The sequence below is a fragment of the Centrocercus urophasianus genome, unplaced genomic scaffold (genome assembly GCF_019232065.1).
Source record: "Centrocercus urophasianus isolate 14NV4802_14NV808 unplaced genomic scaffold, USGS_Curo_1.0 seq_23, whole genome shotgun sequence".
NCBI classification, from domain to species: domain Eukaryota; kingdom Metazoa; phylum Chordata; class Aves; order Galliformes; family Phasianidae; genus Centrocercus; species Centrocercus urophasianus.
In genome coordinates, this window is record NW_024884789.1 from 14,337,107 (window position 1) to 14,363,007 (window position 25,901).

The 25,901-nt window shown below is 40.4% G+C and overlaps 1 protein-coding gene across 4 annotated transcripts in view; it reads left to right on the forward strand.

Moving 5' to 3' along the window:
- Window positions 1–343: 343 nt before the first annotated feature.
- The window catches only part of KLF13 (Kruppel like factor 13), a 29,751-nt gene continuing 4,193 nt past the window's right edge, over window positions 344–25,901 (forward strand). For 3 of the 4 annotated variants that reach the window (XM_042824174.1, XM_042824175.1, XM_042824176.1), the window contains exons 1-2: window positions 344–1,307; window positions 24,279–25,722. In XM_042824174.1, the coding sequence (XP_042680108.1) occupies window positions 767–1,307; window positions 24,279–24,571 (834 nt within the window). In that variant the 5' untranslated portion in view covers window positions 344–766 and the 3' untranslated portion in view covers window positions 24,572–25,722. The remainder of the gene's footprint in view (window positions 1,308–24,278; window positions 25,723–25,901) is intronic. The other variant, XM_042824177.1, reaches the window with a different exon arrangement.

The window sequence follows — 25,901 nt, forward strand, 5'->3', positions numbered from 1 at the left end:
GGCGCACGTAAAATCGCCCCTTACAGCTCAAGCAGCGGCAGGGCGCACCCCGACCCGCCAACATCCGGCTCCCGAGGGCGGCTGCCTGCCGGGCGCTGCCCGCTCCTTCCCGCCCGCCGCCGGACGCCCCCGCGCAGCGCAGGGCGGAGGTTGCCGCACGCTCCCGCGGCGGGCCGTCGCTCGAGGCACGCGGCGCACCAGCAGCCAATCGGGCGCTTCCTTTCATCCGCGGGCGGCGGCCGCCCGGCCCTGCCCTGCCCGCGCGCCGCCGAGCGCTCGGCCCCGCGCGCCGCCAACCTGATCGGCGCAGGATGTGGCCTCGCGGTGACGTCAGGGCCAGATGTTTCCCCAGACCACGCCCCGCAGGGGTCCGGGCCACTCCGAGCAGCGATAACGGGGAGAGCTTATTCCGCTGTCACCGCGCCATGCAGGGGCTGGGGAAGCCGCGTCGTTATCGTGTGACGCGCTCGAAAACGCAGCATTAATTCACGCTCCAAGCAACAGGCTGCCGGTGCCGGGATCTATCTGCTCGTCTTTTCCTTCTTCCATTGGACTTCAGCGCTTTTTTGATCTAAGGACAAGCTGGGCGTGATCGTCACGAACGGGGTGCGTTTTTGATGGCTGCTAGGTCAGGCTGGACTTCTCCACAGAGATCTTCAGAAATAAGGAAGGGTCTGCTTGCATAACCTTTTTTTTTTTTTTAACAGAAGGAAAAGTGCCTTTTTCTCACCTCTTCTGTTTGGATTTCTTTTTGAACTTATGAAAAATGGCAACGGCAGCATACGTGGATCATTTTGCAGCAGAATGCCTTGTTTCTATGTCCAGTCGTGCTATTATCCATAGTCCCAAAGGGGAGACTGATCCCCAGCCTGATGTCACAATGTGTCCTTCGTCGAATGGAGAGGAGAAGTGGGAAGTCAGAGAGACTGGGAAGGACAATGGATCGTCGCTGATGGTGGTAGCCAGCATTTTAGCAGATCTGAACCAGCACGTCCCAAACTCACCCGCTCTCAAAAGGGAAAAAACAGAGACCTTTGATATCACAGAAAAAATACACATTTCTATCACTCCTAAGGAGTTTGGGGAAGAAAGTGTGTCTTCGGCTAGTAAGCGTGGAGGAGGAAAAGCAACCACACCTACTAGCCTGGCTGCAGTAACTGAGCCAAGCCCAAGACAAAAGAACAAACGCGGGAGAAGCTGGACTGACCCTGGATCACCCCAGAAAAAGCACAAATGCCACTATGTGGGGTGTGAAAAAGTTTATGGCAAATCTTCCCATCTTAAAGCTCATCTAAGGACCCACACAGGTTAGTTGCAATCCAGCCAGAGATTTATTTGTTACAGCTTGGTAATTAAAATGAATGTTGGAAAACAAACAAAAAAACTTGTATTTGGCCACCATTATGTTTTCACCTTTCAGAACTCACGCTAGGAAAAACTAACCAACCGAAAAAAAAAAAAAAAAAAAAAAAAAAGTCCTCTGGGAATAAACCCTCCTTACTGGGCATTGGTTCAAAGCTATGTTGCCCTTTTTATTACCTAATATCACAGAGAACGGAGCGTTTGTCGTCTGTGTGGATCCTACCAAGCTGTAATTTTTAGTTGCTAGCTGCCTTCTTCGGTGCATCTTCTACTTCCCTTTCCAAAGCTTCTTACCCTCCCCCGCCTACTTTTTCCTGCCTTGTGCTCCCATCGCTGCCTTTATACCTGTTTATTGCTTCCCATACAAGAATCAATACCCTTAATACTTTAAAATTAAATGTTCTAGAGGCATCCAAACGGCTGTGTTTGTTTCTTTCTTTAGCAGGCATTTTTGTGAAACTAGAGCAGGCAAGAAGGCAGTTGAAAGGCTAAACATGAGTCACAAGGAGATACTGAACATAAGTGCAGAGGGACATGGGCGGCCTCAAAAAAGCTTTTGAGGGCTGATTTCAGTAGCAACAACAACAACAAAACATTTGAACGCTAACGCTAACTTTTTTCTGACCAGCGTTCACTTCTTGGTGAATTTGACCCCTTCTTTGTTGCTGTTGTATGAGTCACGCTCACACAAAAAGTTGAAGCCTTGCAAGCACCATGGAAGCTATTGAAACACTTAGGAATACTATCTTGAAAAGGGCCCCGTGATATGCCATACTTCATACCTCTGCCTAGTGGTGGGGAGCAGGATGGCCTGCTTCACATGGGGAGCACCAGAAACTGGGGAGATTAATCTCTGCTGGAGATCTGGGCAAAGCACTTATGGCAAGGCACCACACAGATGAAGGCAGGCTCGTGCAAGCTGTTCCACTGAGTTATTCAGACAAATTAGTTTACTAAAGTCTGTGATCAGTTTACTTCTGATGTTCAGAAAAAGATCAGAACCACACGATAGACACCTCCTGAACCATTATAAATTAGAAGTGGCAGCCCCACCCACACAACCAGACCTCTACATGTATACCTAGCTTTTCCTGCTGCCTTCTTGGTATAAAACAAGAGCCACGCTAAACTGAGGATATGTTTTGCTCCGTGGGAGAGAATAAAGACCCATCAAGTGAGAGCATATGGACGGACAATTCCCTGTGCAGCACAGCCAAAGGAACAGCGTGTTCCTGGCACCCCGGGCAGCTTGCCCTGCTTTGCACTGTGCAACTGTTCTCTGCCTGTTTGGAGTTAGACAGAAAAGGTGTTTGCATGGAATTGTCTCCATTATTTTCAGTTCTTTTGCTCTCATTTCTGGCCTTTGCCATTGCCCTAGAAGTGAAGAATAAACTCAGCAACGTTACTGGGTTCTCAAACCAACTGGATACCTAGGGGAACTCCCCGATTAAAGAGGAGGGCTGGGCCATGCCCACCCTGCAGGGAGAGGAGCAGAGTAGGGGGAGCAGTGCTCTGGGCTGCCACTGAGCAGAGTCATTTGGGGACGCTGGCTTGCCTCCAGGTTCTCGCAGTTGTGTGGGTTGTTTTTTTTTTAACTCTTCATTTCCTGTATTATTTTTTTTTTTCAGGTCTGTAGGGCTTAATTAGTTATTGCTGTAACTAATGGCACAGAGAGAGAAGGAGAACATGTGTATGAGAGCTAGAGGAAAAGCAGGAAAAGGACTGGTTTTGCCCAGGGAGTGGCAGGACCCTCAGGAACTAGAGCTTCTTTGTTTTTTTTTTGTGTGTCTCCAGTGTCTGTGTGGAAAGCTTTAAACTAAGCTGCCAAGTCTTCTTCCTCACTGGCAACAGGTCTGTCCCTGTTTGGATTCAGTTTTAAAGGCTTTAACACCTCTTACTTGTCTTTAGTGTTTCCCAAGGTGTTTGTGCTGCTTTTATTTATTTTTCTTAAAGTAAGCTGTGACAGGCTTGGAAAAGCTAACAATATGCAGTGACTTACAGACTGGTTGAACTCCAAAACACATAATGGGGTTCTACTGGTTTAGAACATGGGCCTTGGGTCTCCTCTGCTTTTCAGCAACCAAAAACTTACCTAGCTAAACATGTACACATTGGTCTACCCATCTGTCACGTGCGTAGGATAGTGGCTAGCCACACCACCAGACAGTGGATCAAGCACTCCAGTAGAATGTGAAATGTACTTTAAGCAGCTGCCCTAGTAACTCCCAAACCTGATTACTAAGCACCAACCAAAAGCTTCTGCTATGGAGTGAAAATTTTCCATGTGCTGTATGACTAGACCAGCTGGTATTTAGGGGCAAATTGAAGTACTGCAGGCTAGAAGATACCAATGATAGTGCTGGAGGTATTTGTACAGTGTAGTTTATGAACAGCTTTAGAAACTTGCTTGCCTTTGTCAGCCACTGTGCTCACAAATTAAAGGCTTTGCTCTTCATGTCTGGAAGAAGGGCAAGCAATATCACTGATGTTACGGCGTGGCGTGGCAACACTTTCAAGTGTTATTCAGTTAAATCTAGTCCACATTCATACAAACTGAAAGCTGGCATTATTTTCGGGCTGTTTGGTGTTTCATATGAATTCTTTCAATTGTTCTAGCTCAATTTCAGTGCTCAAGTGGCCAAAGCAGACAGCAGTGTATAGGATGCTAATTAACCCATTTCTAACGGAAGAAAAGCTAGAACAACAAAGGAGGCAGCATCTTCCTTTTTTCCTTAGGTCATTGCTTGGACTAAAGTGTTTTAGAGTGAAGCTATATGTGCTAGAGTGATCCATAGTGTCTTGTATTTTGTATGTCAGCAAGTTAGGCTAGCTTAACCTTTGGAATGCTTCATCTTTATTAACAAAAACAACCTTGAACCAGGCAGATAACACTGGTCACCAAGATGTCTGCAATTCTCTCTGCCAGCCTGCAAACCCTTCCCCATCCCCCTAGGTTTCCTTTCATGTTTATATTTTCCACCCCACCCACTCACTGGATGTGCTGGAGTTTACCATGATCATCAGCCACAAAGCCCTTGAAGATTTAATGTTTACCAGAAGGTTATATTTAGTATCAGTGGGTAACGTCAAGTCCAGATTCTTTTCCACTGAGGTTCCCGTGGACCTCAGAAGCTGTGTTGTGCTCCACAGATGCAGCACTCTGTCTAAAGCTGTAGTGATCTCATTGATAAAAAATTCCACTGGCCTAGCAGTTTAAGAAATCCCCTTTACTCCTGAGAAGATTCCTCACCAGAAAGTACTTGTGGAAAATCAGGCAAAGCACTTACATTACAATGTTTTTTTCTTAACCAAGTTTTCTGCGCTGGCTTACTAGGCAGGTTTGAAAATTCTCTGGAGTCACTGGTTACCAGTTAGCATCTCTGATGCTTCAGTGGGAAGAAAGAGTGCAAAGCCTGACAGCCATCTCAAGGTAGAACCTCATAGCACATGATCCACAACTCTTGTGTTTAAAGAAGTTATAGAGCGCATTGACTCACTGCATTATACAGCATACAAATACACAGAATCCCAAAAATTCTATATATTACAGCTCCCCCCAAATCACTGCGACCTCTAAAGCTTTTACCCATCCTCATTAGTACCTCATCATACATGCACAGAAAGCACAAAATACAGCATTGCTCAATTATTCCAGTGAAACTTCCTTCTGAACGTCCGAGTAATGCTCACTGAGCACTACGCCAGAATGTAGGAGGTGGTTTTCAATAACCAGAAGCGAATGTGTTTGCACTAATTAGTATGAGCTAAGGAGAAGTAGCCACCAGTGTCAGTCTGAAGTGCTACTGTGATAAGTGTGTCTGGTGGGACAGGTCACTTAACAGTGGCTCCTCTGTCGTATTGTTAAACTGTCATAGCTTACTTCTCCATTGCTGCCTGGGCATGGAAAGAGGCTACCTTACTTTAAGGCAACACTATTGGAATTTTTAGGTAACACTATTTTAAGGCAGTAACACAATTTCAAGGCAACACTAAGGAACCCATATGAAAAAAAAAAAAAAAAAAAAAAACGTTTAACTTACGTACCATTTCTTCTCAGTCATTTCCCTAAGAATTTTTCTAATGAATTCATAACTGAGACCTGTGAAGGTGGGAAAAGTCATAATATATTTGGTATTCGAAAGCAGTCTTCTGACATACAAATGAATTGGGCCACACTCTCACAAGGGTAATATGCCAGCAAACAATTAGGCTGGACAAAGTAGGGTGGTATTCAACCTGTGTTTAGGTTTGCAAAGGAGCCTTGATATAAACTACAGATAGTGTTTTAAAAGGAAGGATGGTTTTCACTTTCAGTTCTAGTAAATCTGATTTGTTCTACATTAAATTAAAGCACAGCAGTTAGGCACAACTTCTTTAAAATGCATCTAAATCACCTAAAAAAAGGCATCACAGAAATGCTCGTGAAGAAACTGAGCAATAAGCATAAGGTTGAGCAAGTTCACACGCCAATAAAATAAGGTGTATCTTACATTTTAGCACCTCCCAATAACTGGAAACTTACGAGTTTATCTAGAAAAAAGTGGACTAATTCTGGTTCTGGCTTAAGTTCCCTTTTAGCTTCCTTTGTGCAAACATGTAATGACTGCAAAAGGTGGTAAATGTGCATGAGCTGAAGGCAGGCAATGTTGATAAAGAAACATATCCTTACAGAAGGCTGCAATATGAGAAACTTGACACAATTCCTCCTGTTACCCAGCTAGTGCTATGTACCACTAGTTCAGACCATCTTCTAAGCTAGCAGCTCTGGATGCCAGACTGAACATGAAGCTGCCTTCACTCTCAATGGGACACCACAGAAACTGGAAGTGATTTCCCACAAGCAGGAGTACAGTCTAAGCAAATTTAGATGCTGTTCCACAATCTCAGTTTTGGTGGCTTGGCCTCCAGTTTTTTTTCACTTGTGTCGATGGTTAGCTGGCTGGCTTTACATGACTAACTCACCACCATTAGCATACATTCAGTTTATCAAATGGCTGCAGGGCACCTCTAAGCTTTTTCTGCCCCATAATACTCTTTCTTATACTGCCTTCCATTTCCTCTCCTTACCAAGCTTAGCAAAAACTTCTCTCAAATGATATTCCTTGAAACCAGCTCAAACAATAGCCTCAAGACAGCTTCAGCTTTGAATGAAACAGTACACATTGCCCTGCAGCCTAAACCATAAGCATCCTCCCTTATCTTTGTTTAGTATGGTTGCCTGTTTGTGAACCTTACAGAAAATTGATGTTCTTAGTTGTCTCTTAATAAACTTTTAATTTTCAAAACAGTACAAAACTGCAAAGCCTTGATTGATTTTTTTTTTCTGAAAAGGCTCTGCAACTCTTGAGAAACATTCTTAATTCTTGTAAGAAAGTTTAATTGCACTAAAGAAGCGTAGTTGAAAACATGAAACAACTTCATCAATAGTCCTGCTGAAGTCCTTAGTCCAATGTGCAACTCCAAAAAAGATACGAGTTGAGCATGTTGATTCTAAGCCAAACGGTTTGTGTTTTTTGAAGGTAATAAATAAGCAGTACATACGCTCTACATCTTTTAAACTTAAAATCTCTCAAAATAAGTACAGGACACAAAGTCCATAAAAGAGTAAGCGAATTTTAAGACTTACATTTTCAGAAGTAGCCAGACAGAAAAAAAGACAGAACTACTGCTGCTCCCTCCATTTATCTCACTAGTTCAGGATTGAGTAATAGGATTCAATCCACTCAGCTGCAAAAGAGTTTGGGTTTAATTGATTCTGTGGAGAATTCAATTGGTGACAGCTGCATTTGCCACACACTTGAGTAGTATTAGCTACAAAAAAAGCACTAAATCTTCTGACAGTTACACAGATTTTCTATGGAAGTCTTCTCCTTTCCCTGCACCCTTTCCAGTCTTTACAAAGGTATTAATCATTCATCAGTTTCTGAATGGTTAATAACAGGATAGTCTGAAAGCTGTTATCTATGAGATATATATGTTTTGGGTCATTTAGAATAATAATAGGAGGTGAATTTGTACTTGCCTGGTTATCACCATCCAATGTACAATACAGTATGTACTTAGAAAAACCAAAAGCTATGTATGAGAGTATTTTGCAATGGGAGCAAACATACGATAAAGTTCATAGAACTAAAGAACACTGTGTCCCACCATTATCGTTCTACATCCATTGAACATCTACATCTTGTCAAGAATTTCTTCATCCAGTCCAAATGCTGAAGCTTGTTGCCACCATTTTTGAAATACTATAGAGGACATGACAGAACATATGAAGAACAATTAATTCTGGCATATAGGATGTGTGATAAAAATAAATTGTTTAGGAAGACCGGAGTAATGATTAAGTCTGCTATTTAACAGCTGAAGTTGCTTGTCACCTTCAAAAAAATCTCTCTGAAATGACTGTAGAAGGCAGTGACCATTTTGCATTACTGAAGAGCAGAATAAAAAATTGAGCAAGTACTTCAGAAATTGGGACCATAAGAGAAGGTCTCTCTGCCTACCTTATTGGAGAAATAAAGCTGTTGATAACAACTGATAGAGGTTAGGTATTGGAGTAATGAGCCTTTAAAGCAAAATTGTTCATGTCATTGTCATAACTGAGATGGAGAGAGGATCGACCAAAGAAAAATCTCTTATTTCTCCCTCTTCATCACTATCTTTGAAAGCGGTGTAATCAGCATAGCTAAATATTTTCTCTCTGTAAACTTTTCCCCAACCTTTCTCTGTTTGCTTTTGCTGAGTGACGGCAAGAGGAAGATGACAATTTGTTTAAAAGACAAATGAGCACTGAGTCTGACGAGGAGATACATGGTCGGGTTATGTTGCACAGAAACACAGTCAGTAAACCAGAAAAGAAAATCTACAGAAAGAAAACCAAGCAATTTGTGACTTCCATAATTCTTTGCAAATTACATTTTGCTGAGACAAGTTCTGCTCTGGCAGCGAGTTGCCAATGCATGCATCCTGGGATCTTACGTTAGGAGAGCAGAGGGTAATTAAGAGAAAAATCCCAAAGATCTAAGTCTTGCAGATAGTCCAGAATTGCACATGAGGAGTGTGCTTGTATTAGAAATTAATTATAGCCTTAGGGAAAAAATGTTCTGAAGTACCTGTGGATGATTTCTGTGCAGTAGCACGTGCAGTGCTTCTCTGCAGGACACTGGAAACTATTTGTATGTCATACAAGTTCTGTATAAACAAATCTTTCGTGAAACTGTAATTCATTAAGAACTAAACTCAGTCAGGTTTCAACTGAAAAGAAGGTGCCTTTAACCATTCAAAACACAAGTGTTGCATTGTGTTATTGCCTGGTAGAACATGGCTATGGCACGTCCAAAAGCACAAACCTGGAACTTGTTTATATTGGACATGTGGTTTCTAGTTCTGTTTTATAACTTAAGTATGTTCCAATTTTTTTCCCCCACCTACCAGACTTGGATCAGCTGTTCGGAAATCAGTGGTGACAGAGCCAAAAATTTTCTGCTCTTGCAGGACAGTCTTTTAATGCAGAATAGTCTTTGAAGCCTCCATTCTGCAGTATTTGCAGAGGTATCCTTTTGTTACCAAGTAGGTTTTTATTAGGTAGATCCACGTGGGCAGTGAGCTCATTATCATGCTGTGTATAGTTTAACAAAGCTATACAACGTAGGTTATTCAAGTTCAAGCACTGAAGCCAGACACACATATCCTGTATTTTTCACATCTTGCAGATTCAGCAGGTCGTACATGGCCTCCACTTAAAAGTTTTTCAAAGTTCAGAGTTCCATCTTTGTAACTACTGGTGGAAAAAGAGACCTCAGAAGCTTTTTTTGCAGCCCTAACAAAAAACATTTACTTACCAGGAACTTGGCACAAGTCAAATGGTACTGAAGTGCACATATCCTGAAACGACCTTTGGTGCAAGGGAAAGATTTTCTGTAATCAGTTACAGCATTTTTGGAGTGTTCTCAGGAATTACAGGCAAAGTATTTCTGATGGAGTGGCTGTTGGCACTGCAGTCAGTGGATCAATAAGCTATCTTACATTTATTGCACATTATGTGTTTTCCGGACTGGAACACTATTCAGTTATAAGTTAAGTTTTTGAAATACAGGAACCCAAAGAAATTTCATGGAAGAGTACTGTATTGCTGCTATGCATTTGGCAGCTTTTCATCAGCTTTGGTCCTGCAGCAAACAAAAGCAACTCAGCAAAATGTGAGCAGAATGAGCAGGCTGGGTATGTGGTCTTTACTATCACTGACAGTAGTTCTAAAACTGCTCAAGGACTGGAGCAGAAATGCTAAGCACTTGGTTCCAGAGGAAGACCAGCAGAGGTACAGCAGCTGAAAAAGAGTCATTGACTCTTCTTCAGCTACATGGCTGTATTTCCATTAGTGGGCCTTAGAGCAGAACCAGCTGAGAAGGGTTAGAGCATGGCAGCCTAGTCTGTCTTATTTCCTGCCACAATTGTCTGCAATGGTGAGCTGCTTGTTAACAACTCCAAGAAATATTTGTCTTGCAATTTGGGTTAAGTAAATGAAATTACATTGGTACAAATTTATATGCAAGACTCGGACTTTATAGATTCTTGCAAAACCTCATGGTGTCTATGGGGCTTTCCTAGATTCTTTGCTTCATAACTTAGAATTCCACTGTAACAAACATGAACAGAGATTCTACTGACTAATTCCTGTTATGTATTATGGGGGGGTTAACGAATTTAAATTTGTGATTTCTTTTGATGCCAGCAGAACAGCAGAGTAGCATTAATATGTGATTACTTCGGCAGTTTTTGTTTGTTTTGGCAATTGATATATTTTGGAAAACCAATGTGAATTGTATGCAGCTTTTATGCATGCATGTGAAAATATTAACAGAGCACTGAAAGCCCCTCTAAGTCAATGGAAATTTCCATTTGGCATATGTATGTTCATACGAGCAGTGCCAATAGAATGTTGGCAAATATTAATCTTATTGTATAACAAACCCAGGGTGTATTTACAAAGTTGGTTTTTGAAATTTTAAGAGCACAGCCAGAACAAAGCTGGATGTCTTGGATACCCTGGAGAATTAGTTATCTGCCACCACTCACAGATAGATGTTTTTCTCCTTTATGCAGAGATGCACAGCATCCGCACCTTCCGTTTTCTCCTACTGTAATCATTCTTGGAAATAACTGAATTCTTCTCACTAACACGACATACAAAAGACTTGCAGAAGCAAGAATATGCTACTAGTGCTGTGCTACTAGTGGGAACACAGCTGCATATTATGGGAACGTAATGCTACTCAAGGTTCATTCCACAACTTTCTTAGCATCTCCTCTGCATATACATACATCAAATAAGATCAGTAATTACTTTTACATATTGAAGGAGACTTCCAACCATTTTCTACATTCTCCTTCCAGCTTCAGTCAATTTTCTTGTGTTGGCATCTCCTCTCAGTCTGTGGGACAATTTTATTAATGGCATCACCTCGTTGACCAAATCAGCCATGATTTAAGTGAGCATCTTTTTGAGTCCAACTTCTGGGGAACTGTTTTAATTAACAGATGACTTCAGAGAATAAGATGGTTGAGCATCCCATCAGTGTTGTCACTGCTGTGCTCAATGAAGTAAAGGTTGTAAAACAATTGGCACAAATACTTTTCTGTGAACTCTGTCCCAGACTTATAAAAATGGGAAACATACCAAAGAAATGTGTTTAGGAACATGACTGTCGGACACCTTATTAAGAACCTTATTAAGGTACTAATTATGGAGCCCTCCTTACATAACGCAGAGACAAAACTGGATTGAGAAACAGCTTCTAACCTGTGCTTGCCAAAGCACAGGTGGGCAGCAGCAGCTTCTTCTAAGCAAAGTTTCAGGATGTCTCCAAAGGAGTGTTTTGTTTTGCTTTAAATGGAGTAAAGAACATTTTGTCATTTTGTTTCTCAAAGTAAGTTCAGTTTACGGAATTGACAGTTTCTGCTAAAGAGCTTGGACTGAGCAAACATGCTGTTTCTCTGCCAGTATAAGCTCTCACCTGACTCATAGTACAAGATCCAGAAGGCGAAGGGCTATTCATTTTTAGATTCCATTGCTAACATTGTATACAGGTGAAAGCCATGTAGAACTCACTGTTTTGTTTCTTTTTTTTTTTTTTCCTGCATTTCTGTACATCAGTTTTTGAGCAGTGCTGCCTCTGGAGAAAACAATATCACTGACCATATCAAGGCAGGATCAACTCTGTAACAATAAGCGATTGTAAACCTACATCCTTTTTCCATCCTTTAAAATGACATTATTTGATAGGTTGCTGTTAATTCCTTGAAGCTTTAGGGATCAATAAAATAAAATTAAAAAGTCACAGCTCTTTCACTGTGCTTGACAGGATAAAATAACATAGATTTGAGTACTCTCCATTTTCTCAGTCTAACATGGAACTTCGCAGTACCATTCTTTCATCCTTCTTTCATCCTCATCTTGACTGGTGTCCTTACAGACTGTTTATGAGAAGATAATTCAATCTTTGTATGCTATAGAGCCCTTATTTTTGAATGTACAAAATCACTGAGCTTAAAAATTCTTTCCTCTCATTAAAAAACTAGTAGGTAACAAAATCCTGGGTGAATCCAGGTTACACTGTGTATTTCTGTAGTAGACATAAATGTTGTAAGCTGAATACAGTCACTGCTGCATGTAGTAGATCCAGTAGGTCAATCAGGGAGACAGACATTTGGTATAAGCTACATTTTTCTGTATGTTTTATGTATATATGTATTATATATACACACACATACACACAGACATCTGCTTTCATAGATGTTGAGTTGAATTTATCACAGAAAGATGAATATGTCACAACAACTGATGTAATAAACTCAGATTTTCTTCTTTGCATGCTTTGGAGGAATTGAGCTATACTCTCATTTGCAAATGATAGCTTTGCAAGTTATCATTTAACTGTTTTCTCAGTTAAGTAGTTGTAGAGTTTTGTGGTATTCCCTTTCTGAAGAAACATGAGTGCAGTTGTTGCCATTTCAAGTGCAAACACAGTAAGAACAAGAATACTGCAGCACAACTGTTTCTCACTTTGAAATCAGACTTTTTTTTCTTAAGTATACAGTCCCTATATTTATACTATATACTGTAAGTATATAGTTCCTAAGTCAAGCTTGTGCATGGCTCTTCTGATTATAAAACACAGATGCAGCTCCTTACGGCCATACAGAACTCTACTGACCCAGCAGTGGTCAGTAAATAATCAACTCTAATTCTTCCAGCTTCTGCATTACTTTTTGTGCGGACTCCTTGTGTCCAATTCCTTCTCCCAAATGGCAAGAGAACAAGCTTGAGCTGCCTCGCCCAGAATGCTGACTTTATTCTCTTATAGCATTTACAGCCTTGAGTAGTAGAACAGAAGGGTTATAGTGAAAAGGTGATGCACAAATGTTCCTCTATAAGCATGCAGACAGCACTGTGTATTTAACTGTACAGTGCTGATGTTCTCTATTCCCTGCACCAAATAGTAAACATCCGTTTGTGACTACTGAAGTATCATCTTTCCAGAGCCTTTTTCTTACTTGCCTATTATTCACAAAGAGTAACATTCTTAAAAGTGAGTTGTAAAAAGTTTTCTTGTCAAAACAAAGTAGAAACAAGTATCAAAGAATGGACTGGAATTCATGATCAAAGCACCGTGTGCTCCACATCATTTGTAGGAATAACAGGCCGTCCCGCTTGGCACTGTCAAGCTGCAGCAGCAATAGTCAGAGCATCTCAGTTTCCCAAAGCTAACTCAGGGTACAGCATAGCTCATGAAATTGCAATTCGTGCTTTCTTTGATTTTATTTAGTCAGCCTGGTGTAACAGAATCTTCTGATGACTCGAGTTTATGAACCTTGCAACTCTGCACATGGCATTCCTGAATTTCAGCTCAAGGCTCCTCACAGCTGCCTGCATTGTGCTGAGCAGGGGTAAAAAATATGGACAGGGAGTCAAGGAGTCAAGTTCAAATCATTTTATAGTTCCCAGACTTAGAACTAGATTGAACAAGAATCTAAAAGGAAATAAGAGCAGGTGGGGACTTCTGTGATCTTTTCCAAGTGAAAATGATGTCCCGTGCTTAGAGTTCTGGAGGCAGCCTACAGACTTGCTTGTCAGGGATCGTCTGTTAGAATGTCAAGTAATAGCCTAAAATAAACTGCATTTTCTATTATGCTGTACAGAACTTTTCTATCTATCTAGAAAGCTTCTCCTGAAGATCCTTGGCAACAGAAAAATTTATTTTGCAGAGTATTTCATTAGCCCCTCTGCTTTAGGCAGGCAGTCTGTTGAACTAATCTGTTGTACACAGAATGAGAAGTACCATCTCAACAAGCCAGAAAGGTTCTTCTTCTGACCCAAATGAGCAAGGCTGTTAAAGAGCAGATCTGCTAGCTTCTTAAATGATAAAGTGTAGCAGAGCATGAGTAAATATGCCTGAGGCACTAATAATTTATATTTTAAGAAGCAATAGAGATCTTTTCACTACAATTTGTATGCCTATAGGGCAATTGCATCTCGACATGAATATGACCTTTAGCTCTCATAACCTCCATTAAGTGCTTACTCTGGCAATAAAACAGCAAGTCAAATTCACATCCAAGTTGCTTTTTAACTGCTTTATAGAGCAAGTGGTGGCTGCTGGACATTGTATGACCATAGGATCCTTCCTCCATACTAGCCACATTCTGCACTGAAACGTAAGTGGTTGTAAGGCTAGACTATTCTGTAAGGGGAAGCAATGAAAACATGAGCAGGGCATGCAAAGACAAACAGTTATATTAAATAAAGAAGCCATGTTTGTATATATACGTACAATTTTATGAATTCCAAAACAGTGATGATGTTCCTTTCAATACCACTTTGAAAAAAAAGATAAATGAATCCAGATAGTTCCTGCATTTCCAAAGAAAAGAGAGAAGCTTTCAAAGTTATGTATTCCAAGACAGCCTGGACAAAGCCTTCTTTGAAATATGTCTGTGTTCTATGTAAAATCTTCACATTATGGCTACTAAATCCAAAGCCATACTCGGATAACAGGATGCTAACCTGTACTCCTCCACAACCACATACTCACTTCATTCATTGCCAGTGCTCACTGCCAGAGAGGCCACGGCCTCTCTCCTGTATCACAGTCCCACATATCAGATAACTGGTCTGTGACCTTGCAAGCAGATGTCCAGCAAAATACCATAGAACATGGAGAAACTGCAGCTTCTGAGCTGTACCCAGGGGTATGCTGAAAGAAACAGTGCTCTTGCAGTGATGCTTATCTACTGTAGCCTCTCCTGTTGCATGGTGTGCTCCCACCATATGAACTGCTGAGGCCTGAAGTTTCACAGACTCTGAGTGAAATTGCTTTGCAGGCCTATCTAAGGAGGAATCAATCCTAAGGGCGTCAGTCTGCAACATCTCATTAATAACCAATCATTCCTATTTTGTATAGAGTATGACCAAGGTGGAAACACACGCTTTTGGAGAAAGCTTGAGACACTGGATTGGACATTCTCTAATATTCAGAGAACTGAGTGTATATACCTATGAATTAACTCCACTGCTAACAAAATAATTAAGATAGCCAAGAAATAACATGTAGAAAAGACTGAAAAGCAAGCTGAAACTAAAAAAAGAGCAAGTTATCCACTCCTTTCTAAGTATGGAGTGCTTAAAGGAGATTGTTAGATGAGGAGATGCAAAATAAACAGGAAAAGTACTGACAGCATAGGATATAAAAATGAGACTTGCAAGGGTTGAATGTTGAACTACTTGTATTTTCTAAAAAGTTGACCTGCTGTAAAAGTGTGCACATCAGAATATGAGCACATCTGTCTTCACAGAATCTGGTTCTGTTATTAAGAAGTAAAACTGGAATCCAGGCTTAAATGAGAAGTATGGCTTTACAATCAGGGTAGAAACTCTTCTGAAGTGTATGCAACAGACTTATGCATACCCTGAATGGAAGCTGCTCATGTCAGGCATCAGACCTACTGTTTTATTACCAGCCCATAAAATTACTTCTCAGAACTGCCTGTTTCATGAAGCTGGATGCTCTGTATGGTTACTGACTGATGCTGCTCATAAACTACTTCAGTACCACCTTGCATTCTGGTACAACGCATCCAGAGTCAAAAACAAAAGTAAAATTCCCACTCCTTTTCTTCTTATGGCAAACTTTCAGTATTAAACTGCTTCCCTCAGCTATAAAGCTATGCTCATAAACTCTAGTATCACATTTCACATATGTTGTGTTCTGTGAGGCTGTTGATTAAACAATTTGAAAGTTCACAGAGATATTTCATAGTTATAGCAAAGGGCAACTTTCCTATTTTTTGTTTGCTTGACTTCTAACAAAATAAGATGTCATCTTGTCTCCAAATCCTGGGAGATGCTGTGTGCATAGTATGTCATAACTGAACCCTCAGCGTCTATTCATGCCAAAGTATATGGACTTCAGTTGGAGGCAGATCACTTTCAACATCTTTCAAAATTCAGATAAATAAAGCACAGGTCTAAGTTTAGATGAATAATCCTTTAGTCTGTTATTTTACATAGCGGGACAACCTTCAATTAATTCGATAAGCTTTGCTTTGACAAGCATTTCTCTGTTTTTAGTAGAAAAGAATAATAAAAAAATCATTGATGTATCAACAGAGAAAAGACTGATTCATAGGGTCATGTGATTCTTTCTTTGCAGTTACTAAGGCAAGTGCTGGTAACAGTGCGGGGAGCCAAAGTTTCACAATTCCAGCAGGAATTCAGCTGTCCTTCACACCAGATACATACAATTCATCATTACCTGTTTGCATGTTCTCCCACTTAAAACATTTGAATTAATACATGAAGGATCAGAAACATTACTGGGAACATTTTGATGAAGTCAACTTTCATCAAAAGCTCTGTTTGAACCACTACAGAGGCAGCTTTTGCATCCATTTTATAGACAATGGTGATGTGTGATGTTTCAGTTTGATTTCAAACATTCTTACAATACAAGCAACTCCCGGTTTGAGGCTTTATGTTTAGTCAAACTTTTAAGTTCTTATCTTCCAAAGTAATTCATTAGCGAGTTTCATTAGGTGACAGCATGGACTGGAAGGCGATGGGGAAATGTGTGAATACATAATCTCTTTTTCCACTGAAAGAGTGGGCTGGAGAAAGAGAAAGTGTCAAGGAGTTTAATGACATTACGAGCTCCCATGGAACAGTGAGATGTCTGATCTAGAGCTGTTTTGAGCTTGCAGAGTAGGCTGGGTAACAAGTGAGGAATTCTGAGGCAGCAAAGGACAGGTCCAGACAGCCGTTCGTAATGGAAACCTCGTGTTTCTGTTGGTACCTTAACTTCACATTCCCTGCAGACACATTTGGTTCAGTTATGTCAGCTGTGGGTAAGCTTTTTTTTTTCCTTCCTGGAAGAGGGAGAATCAATGCTGTGGAGTTCTCCTTTTTGGCTCCAGTCACTGATGGCACAACATTTTCATTAACAGCCTTTGCTGTTGAAACAGAAGGTGAGCAGTGCAGCTGAAACCATCAGTTTGTAGCAATACAATGCAGCATGCTGACACAAAAGCAGCGTGGACTGTGAATGACTAAGATCTTTGTCCAGCAGATACATTCACCGATGTCCAAATTATTACTTTTCAGATTTTATCGAGATTCATTTGATAAAAACTGTGTTGAGTATTATATACACTTGAAGAGCCTTCCTTCAGTCCCTTGTCACTCTAAAAGGCTTGAACTGGCTCATCAACTGGCTGAAAAAGAGGAATAAAATCCCACATACCTTCACTGATGTTACTGCACACCGTAAGAGGCCAGACTTGTCTGACCTGTGCTGAAGGCGCAACATTTTACCTAAGGAATGAAGAGAGCCCCTTGCACAACAGGCTGTTGGATACAGGCAGGGACTCTAGGCTGAAATTCCTCTGCTGCGGTGAAGCAATAGGTCCGACTTGCTGATTAGTACTTACAGTTTTTCGTTTTGCAGTCCTAGGATTTTTTTGAATTATATTTACTGAAAAACATAATTGATCATTAGAAAAGGAAAAACACCACCACCTTTTAGTTTTGTCAGTAATACCCTAATATGTTTAAAGATTCTACTTACAGCATTTCTTTCTCTTATTTTCTATTCACAATAGAGATTTTAATGATCAGTTCTTATTCTTAAATTCATAGAACAGGATAGAACAACAGATCAGAAAAATCCATTAGTTAACGAGCTACTATACTAATCCCAGGTGAGCATCACTTTGCAAAGAGTCTGATACTTCAGTGTGGTTTGGAAATGACACACCTTCCTCTCCCTAGTATGCATCACTTCATCCTTTCAACATAACACAATTTAATTATCTTGCAATTAAGTGCAAAGGCAATGGGTCAGCTATTCATCTCCATTCTTGGTACAAGGCACAGGAGAGAGAAATTAAAAGTGGAAGTTGCTGCTCTTTTAAGTCAGCAACATTTCAGCTGTTTTCCTGAGTGCAAGTTTAGGATCTGATGCCTCAGAGATAAGATCCAGTAAGAGTTTTAGGTTTACTGAAAGGAATTTACAGGCAGCAATTGCAGGGGCCTAACTGAAAGAAAAAATACAACATTCAGGTTGCATTATTTTAAAATATAAGGTTGCTTTCTTTTCTGGCTGTTGGATTCCTATTCTTGTAAGAGGTAGCTGGTCTTGATCAGTCACAGTTGTACAGACTAAGAGGTATTGCAGTAAATTTGAAGTGCAGTGCTTTCAAGATGTACATGCTAATACACTGCAATCATATAGAAAGACCACAGCAAATATGACTGAAGAGAGTTTAGACAAAACTATGTATGTGGATTTTGACAAGACCATCAGGAGGATACATGCTGTAAGGCAGTTGCCACCATTAAGTTGTGCATCATTTTTGCTGGTCATCAAAAGAAAGCCTTACGCTGAAGCACCATCATAATTCTGTGGGGGAAAAAACATACAGAGGCTTCTCTTTCCTACCTGCCATGGCTAATCACTGCATTAATACTCAACGTATTAATGACCAATGTACAAAAACAACTGGTCTAACTCCATCTGGATATAATCACTAACTCCCCCAGAACTTTGCTAAGAACATCAGAAGGGAAGATATAAAAACATGACTTGTGATGTCCAGATTAGGGAGGAATCCTTCTTAAGTGTACAAATTAGAGCACTACACAGGATCAGGAAATGAAAGAAACTTCTTTATTCACTTACTTAGGCTGGAAGGAATTCCTTGCTTCCATCTCTCTAGGAAGAGTGAAGCCAAATGGCATTTTTGGCAGCTAAGCCATGTGTACTAAAAACATGATATGAATGGTTGAAGTGATCATGAGATCCTAGTTTAGACTTGTAGTATTTGCTCCAGGAATATTTTCAGTTAGACTGCTATGATTTATAATTCTTGTAAAGGTGGACAGGGCACTCTGCAACCACCTTGGCACATTTCACCTGCAAGCCCTTTCCTGTTGGCTCTTCCACTCTTTGCTGCTGTCCCTTGCATTTCAACCATGCCACATTTCAGAAGAGTGAGAAAAAAGATGGCTGGAATAGTGACATTTGTCTGTCACTATCTTTTCCTGTCATCTATTTTTGTCTATTTTGCAACTGACTTTATTTAGAGCCTCAGACACAACACAGCTGAGACTAGATAAAAGCAATACATAAATATCTTTTAAATGAGAGCATTCTGCACAGAATGTAGAATGTTTGTGCTCAGACAATGCAAATGAAGATGCGAATTACACAATCATTAATTTACTAGAGAGGTGAGAATATAACCTCAGCATGTTGTGAAAGGAACGGCTTGGAGTTTTGGGCAAGCAAGACTGACACACAACAGTCTTGCTGTAAAACCTTGTCATGCAGAGTGCTGACGTGGATGTGCAGAATAGTTCGCGTAACTCATATTGTTTAAATAAGTAAATGATGTTGGCACACAGTCTTGCTGTTTGACAGCTGATTAGCATATCTGAAAGCATCACCTGTGCCTTACTGTTAACAACTGACTGTGGTTAAGGCTAGGGTAGGAAGTCTGCATTATTTACATTTCTCTAGCATTGTAGGCATTGTTACTGCAGTATCTGAATGTGTGTTCATTATTTGGATTTGAGTTGTTCTAATTAGTGTTGATTATAAAGGTAAATCACACACTGTAATCTGTGTTCTCGGATGTGATAACACGAGAACTTCCAGAGCAAATAGTAGCACACATTAACTTACAATGTAAACCTTCTGCTTAGATATTCCCCTTTCAAGAAGTATATGTGTCTAAACATCTCAATGAAAATGTTAAGACACAGAAAATAAACCAAGGATTTAAAGAGAAAATATGGTGGCTCGTGCTGCTCTTGCCCAGTAGTAGTAGTAGTTCCACATGGACTCAGAAAACACAAGAGCCAACAACCTATTCAATTTAATGAGTAGGTTTATTAATAGAGATGCCCACACATTCAAGTGAGTTTGCACTTATGTCTGGGTATGTCCCTGTTGGAAATCTGAACTTCAGTTCCTAAAATTCCATCACATCATGTTGGAAATAGCAGAGACAAACCCAATTCTGTCAGCAGGTCATGCAACCTCACTTGTTGTTGCTCTGGGTCCTAAGGCTGGAGGGAGTGTTATGTTCCAGAGCTTAATAACATGTTGAAGTTTTTCTTTGATTTGGGCATTTGTAATGATCTCCTGCATTGGGATTCTGGTATCTAATGACAGTCAAACTCATTCTGTAACTTTTCATTAAGAACATTACTTGAATCTCCTCCTATTCACTGACTTAATGGAGCCTAACACTGCTGAATTAGCTATCTCTGTCAGATTTGGTTATCAGAGATATTTTGTACATCTGAACAGACACGCAAAAACATGACTGCATCTGGTTTGTATCATTTTGAACTAAGTCTCCCCAGTATCACAGATTTTAAACTGCCTGGTTTCAGTTTATAGGAATATGGAAATTTTCGAGTTTGGATTTTTTTGGTCCCTTTTTCAATACTTCATAAAGAAATCACTGCTTGTCTAATATCAAAGCTGTTTCTTATTCTCTTTTTCAAACTCAGAAGGTTAAAGGCTTGTATTTTAGCTATCCAAAAATGCTTGTTTATAAGCAAGAGAATAACAGAAATGAAAATATTCGTAAATACATGTCAATGCTATTGAAGGATGACTTTCTTTTTTTAAATAACAGCCAGTCTCAAGAAACACAGACTGTTTGGCTGGTTTTTTCTGTTTTTTGTTTTTTTTTTTTTTTTTCCCTCAGGATAGCATTTCCTTTCTTGGAGGAAGAGTGCTTCAGTTGCACATCTATTTAACTGTCTGCTCTTCATCCTCCCCACCCAGCCTGCTGCTGGTCAGTGTTTCCAGATACATCTTAATTTTGAATATGAAAGTGTAGAAATTTAAGAATAGCACACGTGGCACATTCAGGCTTCTGTCTGTTTTCATGACAACAAGCAGTTCTGCCTGGTGAAGCAGCAGAACAGAGTAAAGATCACACAGCAAATTGTTTCTGGCTGACCAACTGTGGTTACGCATTTGGAATCCTGAAGTCCTAGGAAACAAAGAATTTCTTTGTGACTTCACAGCCTTGGCATATGCTTGAGGATGAGAATGTAATGCATCCCAAGTCTCACAACCTGTTTTGGCATTTCAGTCATTTGTAGGTTATTTTTTAAATGTGCTCAGACCTACAGTACTTACTATGACTTTTAGTTGTTGTTCAAATGCTGGATGCAGAATCACTGAATCATTAAGGCTGAAAAATACCTCTAAATTCCTCTAGTCCAACAGTCCACCTACCACCAATACTGCCTACTAAATGATGTCCCTGAGTACCACATCTAATTGTTTCTTGAACAACTCCAGGAATGGTGACTACACCAGTTCCTTGGTCAACCTGTTCAGAGCAAGACAAATATCACATAGATGAGCTGGCAAAACAGAAAGCAGATGACTCCCAGGACTATGTAGGAGTGTCATTTATACCAGAAGGGAGTCCTCAGAATTATACGTGGATCAGGGTAAAGTCAAGAATGCAGTAGAAGCATGGTAAAAATGGAGCCTGGTAGACATCAGATCTTGTTCCACCATTCCTGTAGTTTCACCATCTTTCTCATAAACAGACAGAGATGTCTTGATATAAATAACAGTTGACAAATATAAAATAATAGAGGACTTTTATGTAACACCATAAGCAAAGACTGGCCCCATATCCTTCTGAATCCTTTCCAGCAAAAGTGCAGGGAGGGGTATTTTTTTATGCTGCTTCCAAGCATGGGCAACTCAGTAGTTTCTTTTGGCAGTCTGCTCTGGCAGACAATATAGTCAGCATTAGTAGCTATGTCTGTGCCACTGAAATAATTTCAGAAGTTAGTGCACCTGCAGAAGTCAGTCTTACTCAGTGAGCACTATGGGTTTCTTAACACAGCTGTATGTATATTTTTTCCTTTGAACTGGATGGAGTTCAGGGAGAAACAAAAAATGTTCTTGCTCGTGTAATCTTCAGTTAAGATCAATTGACTGTGCTTCTCAAATGTGATCACCTTTTGGAATTCTAACTCAAGCTATGTGTGATGATGTGCTGTGGCAGAGGACATATGAAGGTTACAGTTTACTGAAATTCAAAGCCACTTAAAATTGTTAAAAATTAAATACTCATCTTTAAAAGGCATCCCTTGCCAGCCTCTGAAGAGTAGAGGTCTGAATTTCTTTTTGCTCCCTTTATTTTCAAGCACAGCTGTTTGTCTTTTGGAGACTGCTTAACTTTTCCTGAGGCTCATACAGCATGATAATATTCTTCCTGCCAAGATATAGCATTACAACTCTCAATATACACACTGACACACTTGACATGTTAAAAGATATCTCAAATACAGCAGTAAACATTTCCACATTAATTTATAGGATCAAATTCTGCAGTCATTCCATTAAGGCAAAATTCTAAGTACAAGATGTCCATGAGTCAGTGCTTATGCAAGACATCTCTTCTCTTGGCTGGATGCTCCTTAATGAGATTAGGCAATCAATTCATATAATCTCATTCTCTCCATTACTGCTAGTAAGAGGACATTTATATAACAACTTGCCTGCACAGAAAACCACATGCCTTTTGTTTGAGAGATGAGTCTGATGACAGACTGAGAATTTTCACCTGTAGTTTTGAAGCAGCAGCTAGGTCTTTGCCTTAATTAAGACAAGTTTGTTCCAGACAGCACTCTGTGTTTTAATGGACTAATGACTCTTATACCTACATAAGACATTCAGCATTACCTCAACAATACAATTTTTCTTTGAGGAGGCATTGCTAAGCCTCAACAAAACTGGGAAGCACTCTAGAAAACAGATCACCGCTAGAATGGTGCGAACTGCCAGATAGTACAGAGAAGAGCAACCACCAAGAAGATGTGAACCAAATTTAGAGATGGCTGAGGGGAAAAATATTTCCTAGGAAGGAGGAGTAGAAAGAGTAGACAGCAATTGGAAGAAAGACACGCACCCTCATTTTTTTTTTGTCTGGCAGTCCAATAATCACCACAACCATCATTAACATCAAATCAGGCAGGTGAGTATGATCCTGAATGTTCCCAGACAAATCTGGGGAGTGTTTCTAGTGAAGAACGTGTGTTGTTCTCTTTTGCAATGAAAGCAAACACACAGAAGACTAACTTGGGCAACAGAAATGTCCAAAGACCACTGCCTTATAAAAAAAGAAAAAAGCCATATCTCAAAGATGAGAAACTTTGAACCTACAGGCTAGATCCACCTGTCAGACCGTGTCATTGCTCTTGTTGCCAAAGTTCTAAAGTCCTGCAAGTGCATCTGTTGCATGTCCAAAATACAGGGAGAAGACTGGTGAATTTGGTTGCACAACTGTTTTTACTGGCATGTCCGATCATAGGCAGGAGTGTATCCAACAGATGACTGGATACATGATAAACAGCCAAAATATTTGCCTCCCATGTATTTCACATTTCATTCCTTTCAGCAGAATGAGATGTGTTCCCAACAGCTTACAGGAGAAGGCTCATGAGGACATTGAATGAATTTGCATGTTTTTTTTAAGCAACTAAACTATATCCAGTAAACCAGCTGGTGGGGCACTAAGTTTTTAATCTTTAGTTCTAAAAGCAGTCCTGTTCATCTTAGCCGCCACCTTCTCTTTCTCAGGCTGCACAGCTACTACAAGTGTGCAGCTGCAGGCCTTTGAGACTGCCATGCATGAGCACACAGTCCTGGGAGAGATGTTTGCTATGTCTGGGTCACTGGTCCTAGGCTCAGCATCACAGATCACAGGTTTTAGGATAGCTACTGATAGCATGCCACTACCCTCACAGTGGGACGTTTATGTAGTTGAAATGCCTCCCGCCTAAATAAGACCAAAGGCAGTGAACAAGAGAAAACATTGCACCTTTCAGCAAATGCAGAAAACACAAGCATGACTGTGGAGAACAGGAGGTGAGAGCCTCACATTCGGAGCCTCAGAATTGCCATCCTGTACTCCTACTGCAATTGTTTCCATTTAGCTATAGAGGGAGACTTCATAACACTGTCTGAACTTTTACAGTGAGTTAAACAAACACAGGGACAGCTTGGAAGCAAATATTCAGTAGGAATACAGTTCCAGAAGTAAAATCCAACGAACTGCCAGAGATATGAAATGTGACATCAGGGAAGGGCCAGGATCCCTGAACATCCAGTAATTAAACACGGTATCAGTAGTTTGATTTAAAAGACTTTTTAAAATGGAATACCACAGTGGTCTCCCACCATGGTTGAGAAAGCCACTGCCTCCATCCCTTTGCATAGTAGCATCTACCTCACCCTAGCCTTTTTAACTTTTGCATATGAAAAACAGGGATGACATTGCCACGCGTCTCCTAATCACGCCACGTTTGCTTCCTGCAGGTGAGCGGCCTTTTGAATGCAGCTGGCAGGAATGCAACAAGAAGTTTGCTCGCTCTGATGAACTGGCCCGCCATTACCGCACTCACACTGGAGAAAAGAAGTTCAGCTGCCCTCTCTGCGAGAAACGCTTCATGCGCAGCGACCATCTGACCAAACACGCCCGCCGCCATGCCAACTTCCACCCGAGCATGCTCAAGAGACGAAGTGGGAGTAATTCAAGAACAGGGTCTGTCAGTGACTACAGCCGCTCAGATGCCTCAAGTCCAACGATGAGCCCTGCCAGCTCCCCGTAGACCTACCTGCACTGGATGTCAGCACTTTGCCTCTAATACCTAACGCGGAGTTCTGTTTGTGTTGCACACATTTTAAAGATCCTATCGCTTTCCCTCCTCAATTTTTCCCTGACCCCTACTTTTTATATATATATATATATATATAAAATCAGTAAATAGCTGCCTCCCACTGCAATTTTCAGTCACATTTTCTTCACCCAACCACACAGCGGCCATTCTAACCTCATGGACGTAGTGACGGACTTACATGTTCCACTTAGTGACTCCTGCTGTCTCAATATTTCATACGTTTTACAACCACAAACAGATCCTCTTGATTATTCTTTATAAGAAAATGAGAAAATCTAAAAAAGAAAAAAAAAAATTAATTCACCTCAGGTGTCAAAAGTAGTTTTGTAAGACCAGATTGCACAACATGAACATACATAACACTTACAAATCAACTGTGTTGGATGGTGTCCCCCTTCTCCTTTCTCAGGGATGGATATTTATGTTACACAATAACTACAATGAAGACACACCCTAACCGCAGCCTTATTCTGTAAATAGATTTGCACTCAGAAGCTTTTTGTTAGGTCCTTTCACACACTGGGGAAAAAAAAAAACAGACAATACAAAAACCAAACCAGTACTGGAATGTAGTACCAGACTCTTCTGTTGTTTGTATTCCTGGCTATACATCTGCACCGGGGAGCATCTAAAAAGGATCTTCTTTCTTGAAACTGCCCTCTGCTTTTGACAGCAAGCTACCTTCTCGTGCCACGATGAAGAGGCTCCCAAACCAACTTCCTATTCCAAAAATCTCCATGAAATTGATAAACTACTAATTATTTTTGTTTTATGCCAGATAAAATTCTGAGCAAATAATTCTAAACAAGATGCCTTAAGTAAATAATGTAAATCATGAGGAAACGCGTTTACACTGGGTAACACTGTATTACAAAGTGACACGGAATCTCAGAGGCATTCTTTTTTCTCCAAGTTCTTAAGCTCTCCGCACTGTGGAGCAGCAGGGACCAGCAGAACACTCAAACCAAACCACACTGACTTGAATGATTTTCTTTATCCTTTTGTTTTTTCTTTAATTATTTGTTTTAACTGAACTACGGAAATAGAGTAACTGAACCAATGCCCATCACTGGTTTATCAAGGTACTTACCTTCTGTACAGTTGTATCTTAGTAAGACAAATTGCTTAAGACAGCCTCTGTTTCCTGTTGTATCGCAATCATGGTCACTGATAAAAGGAAGAGAAAATTGCAAGGTATTCTGACTACAAAAATAAAATACGCATTTCTAGGTGTTACAAAAAAAAGGCATTTTAGCTCTCC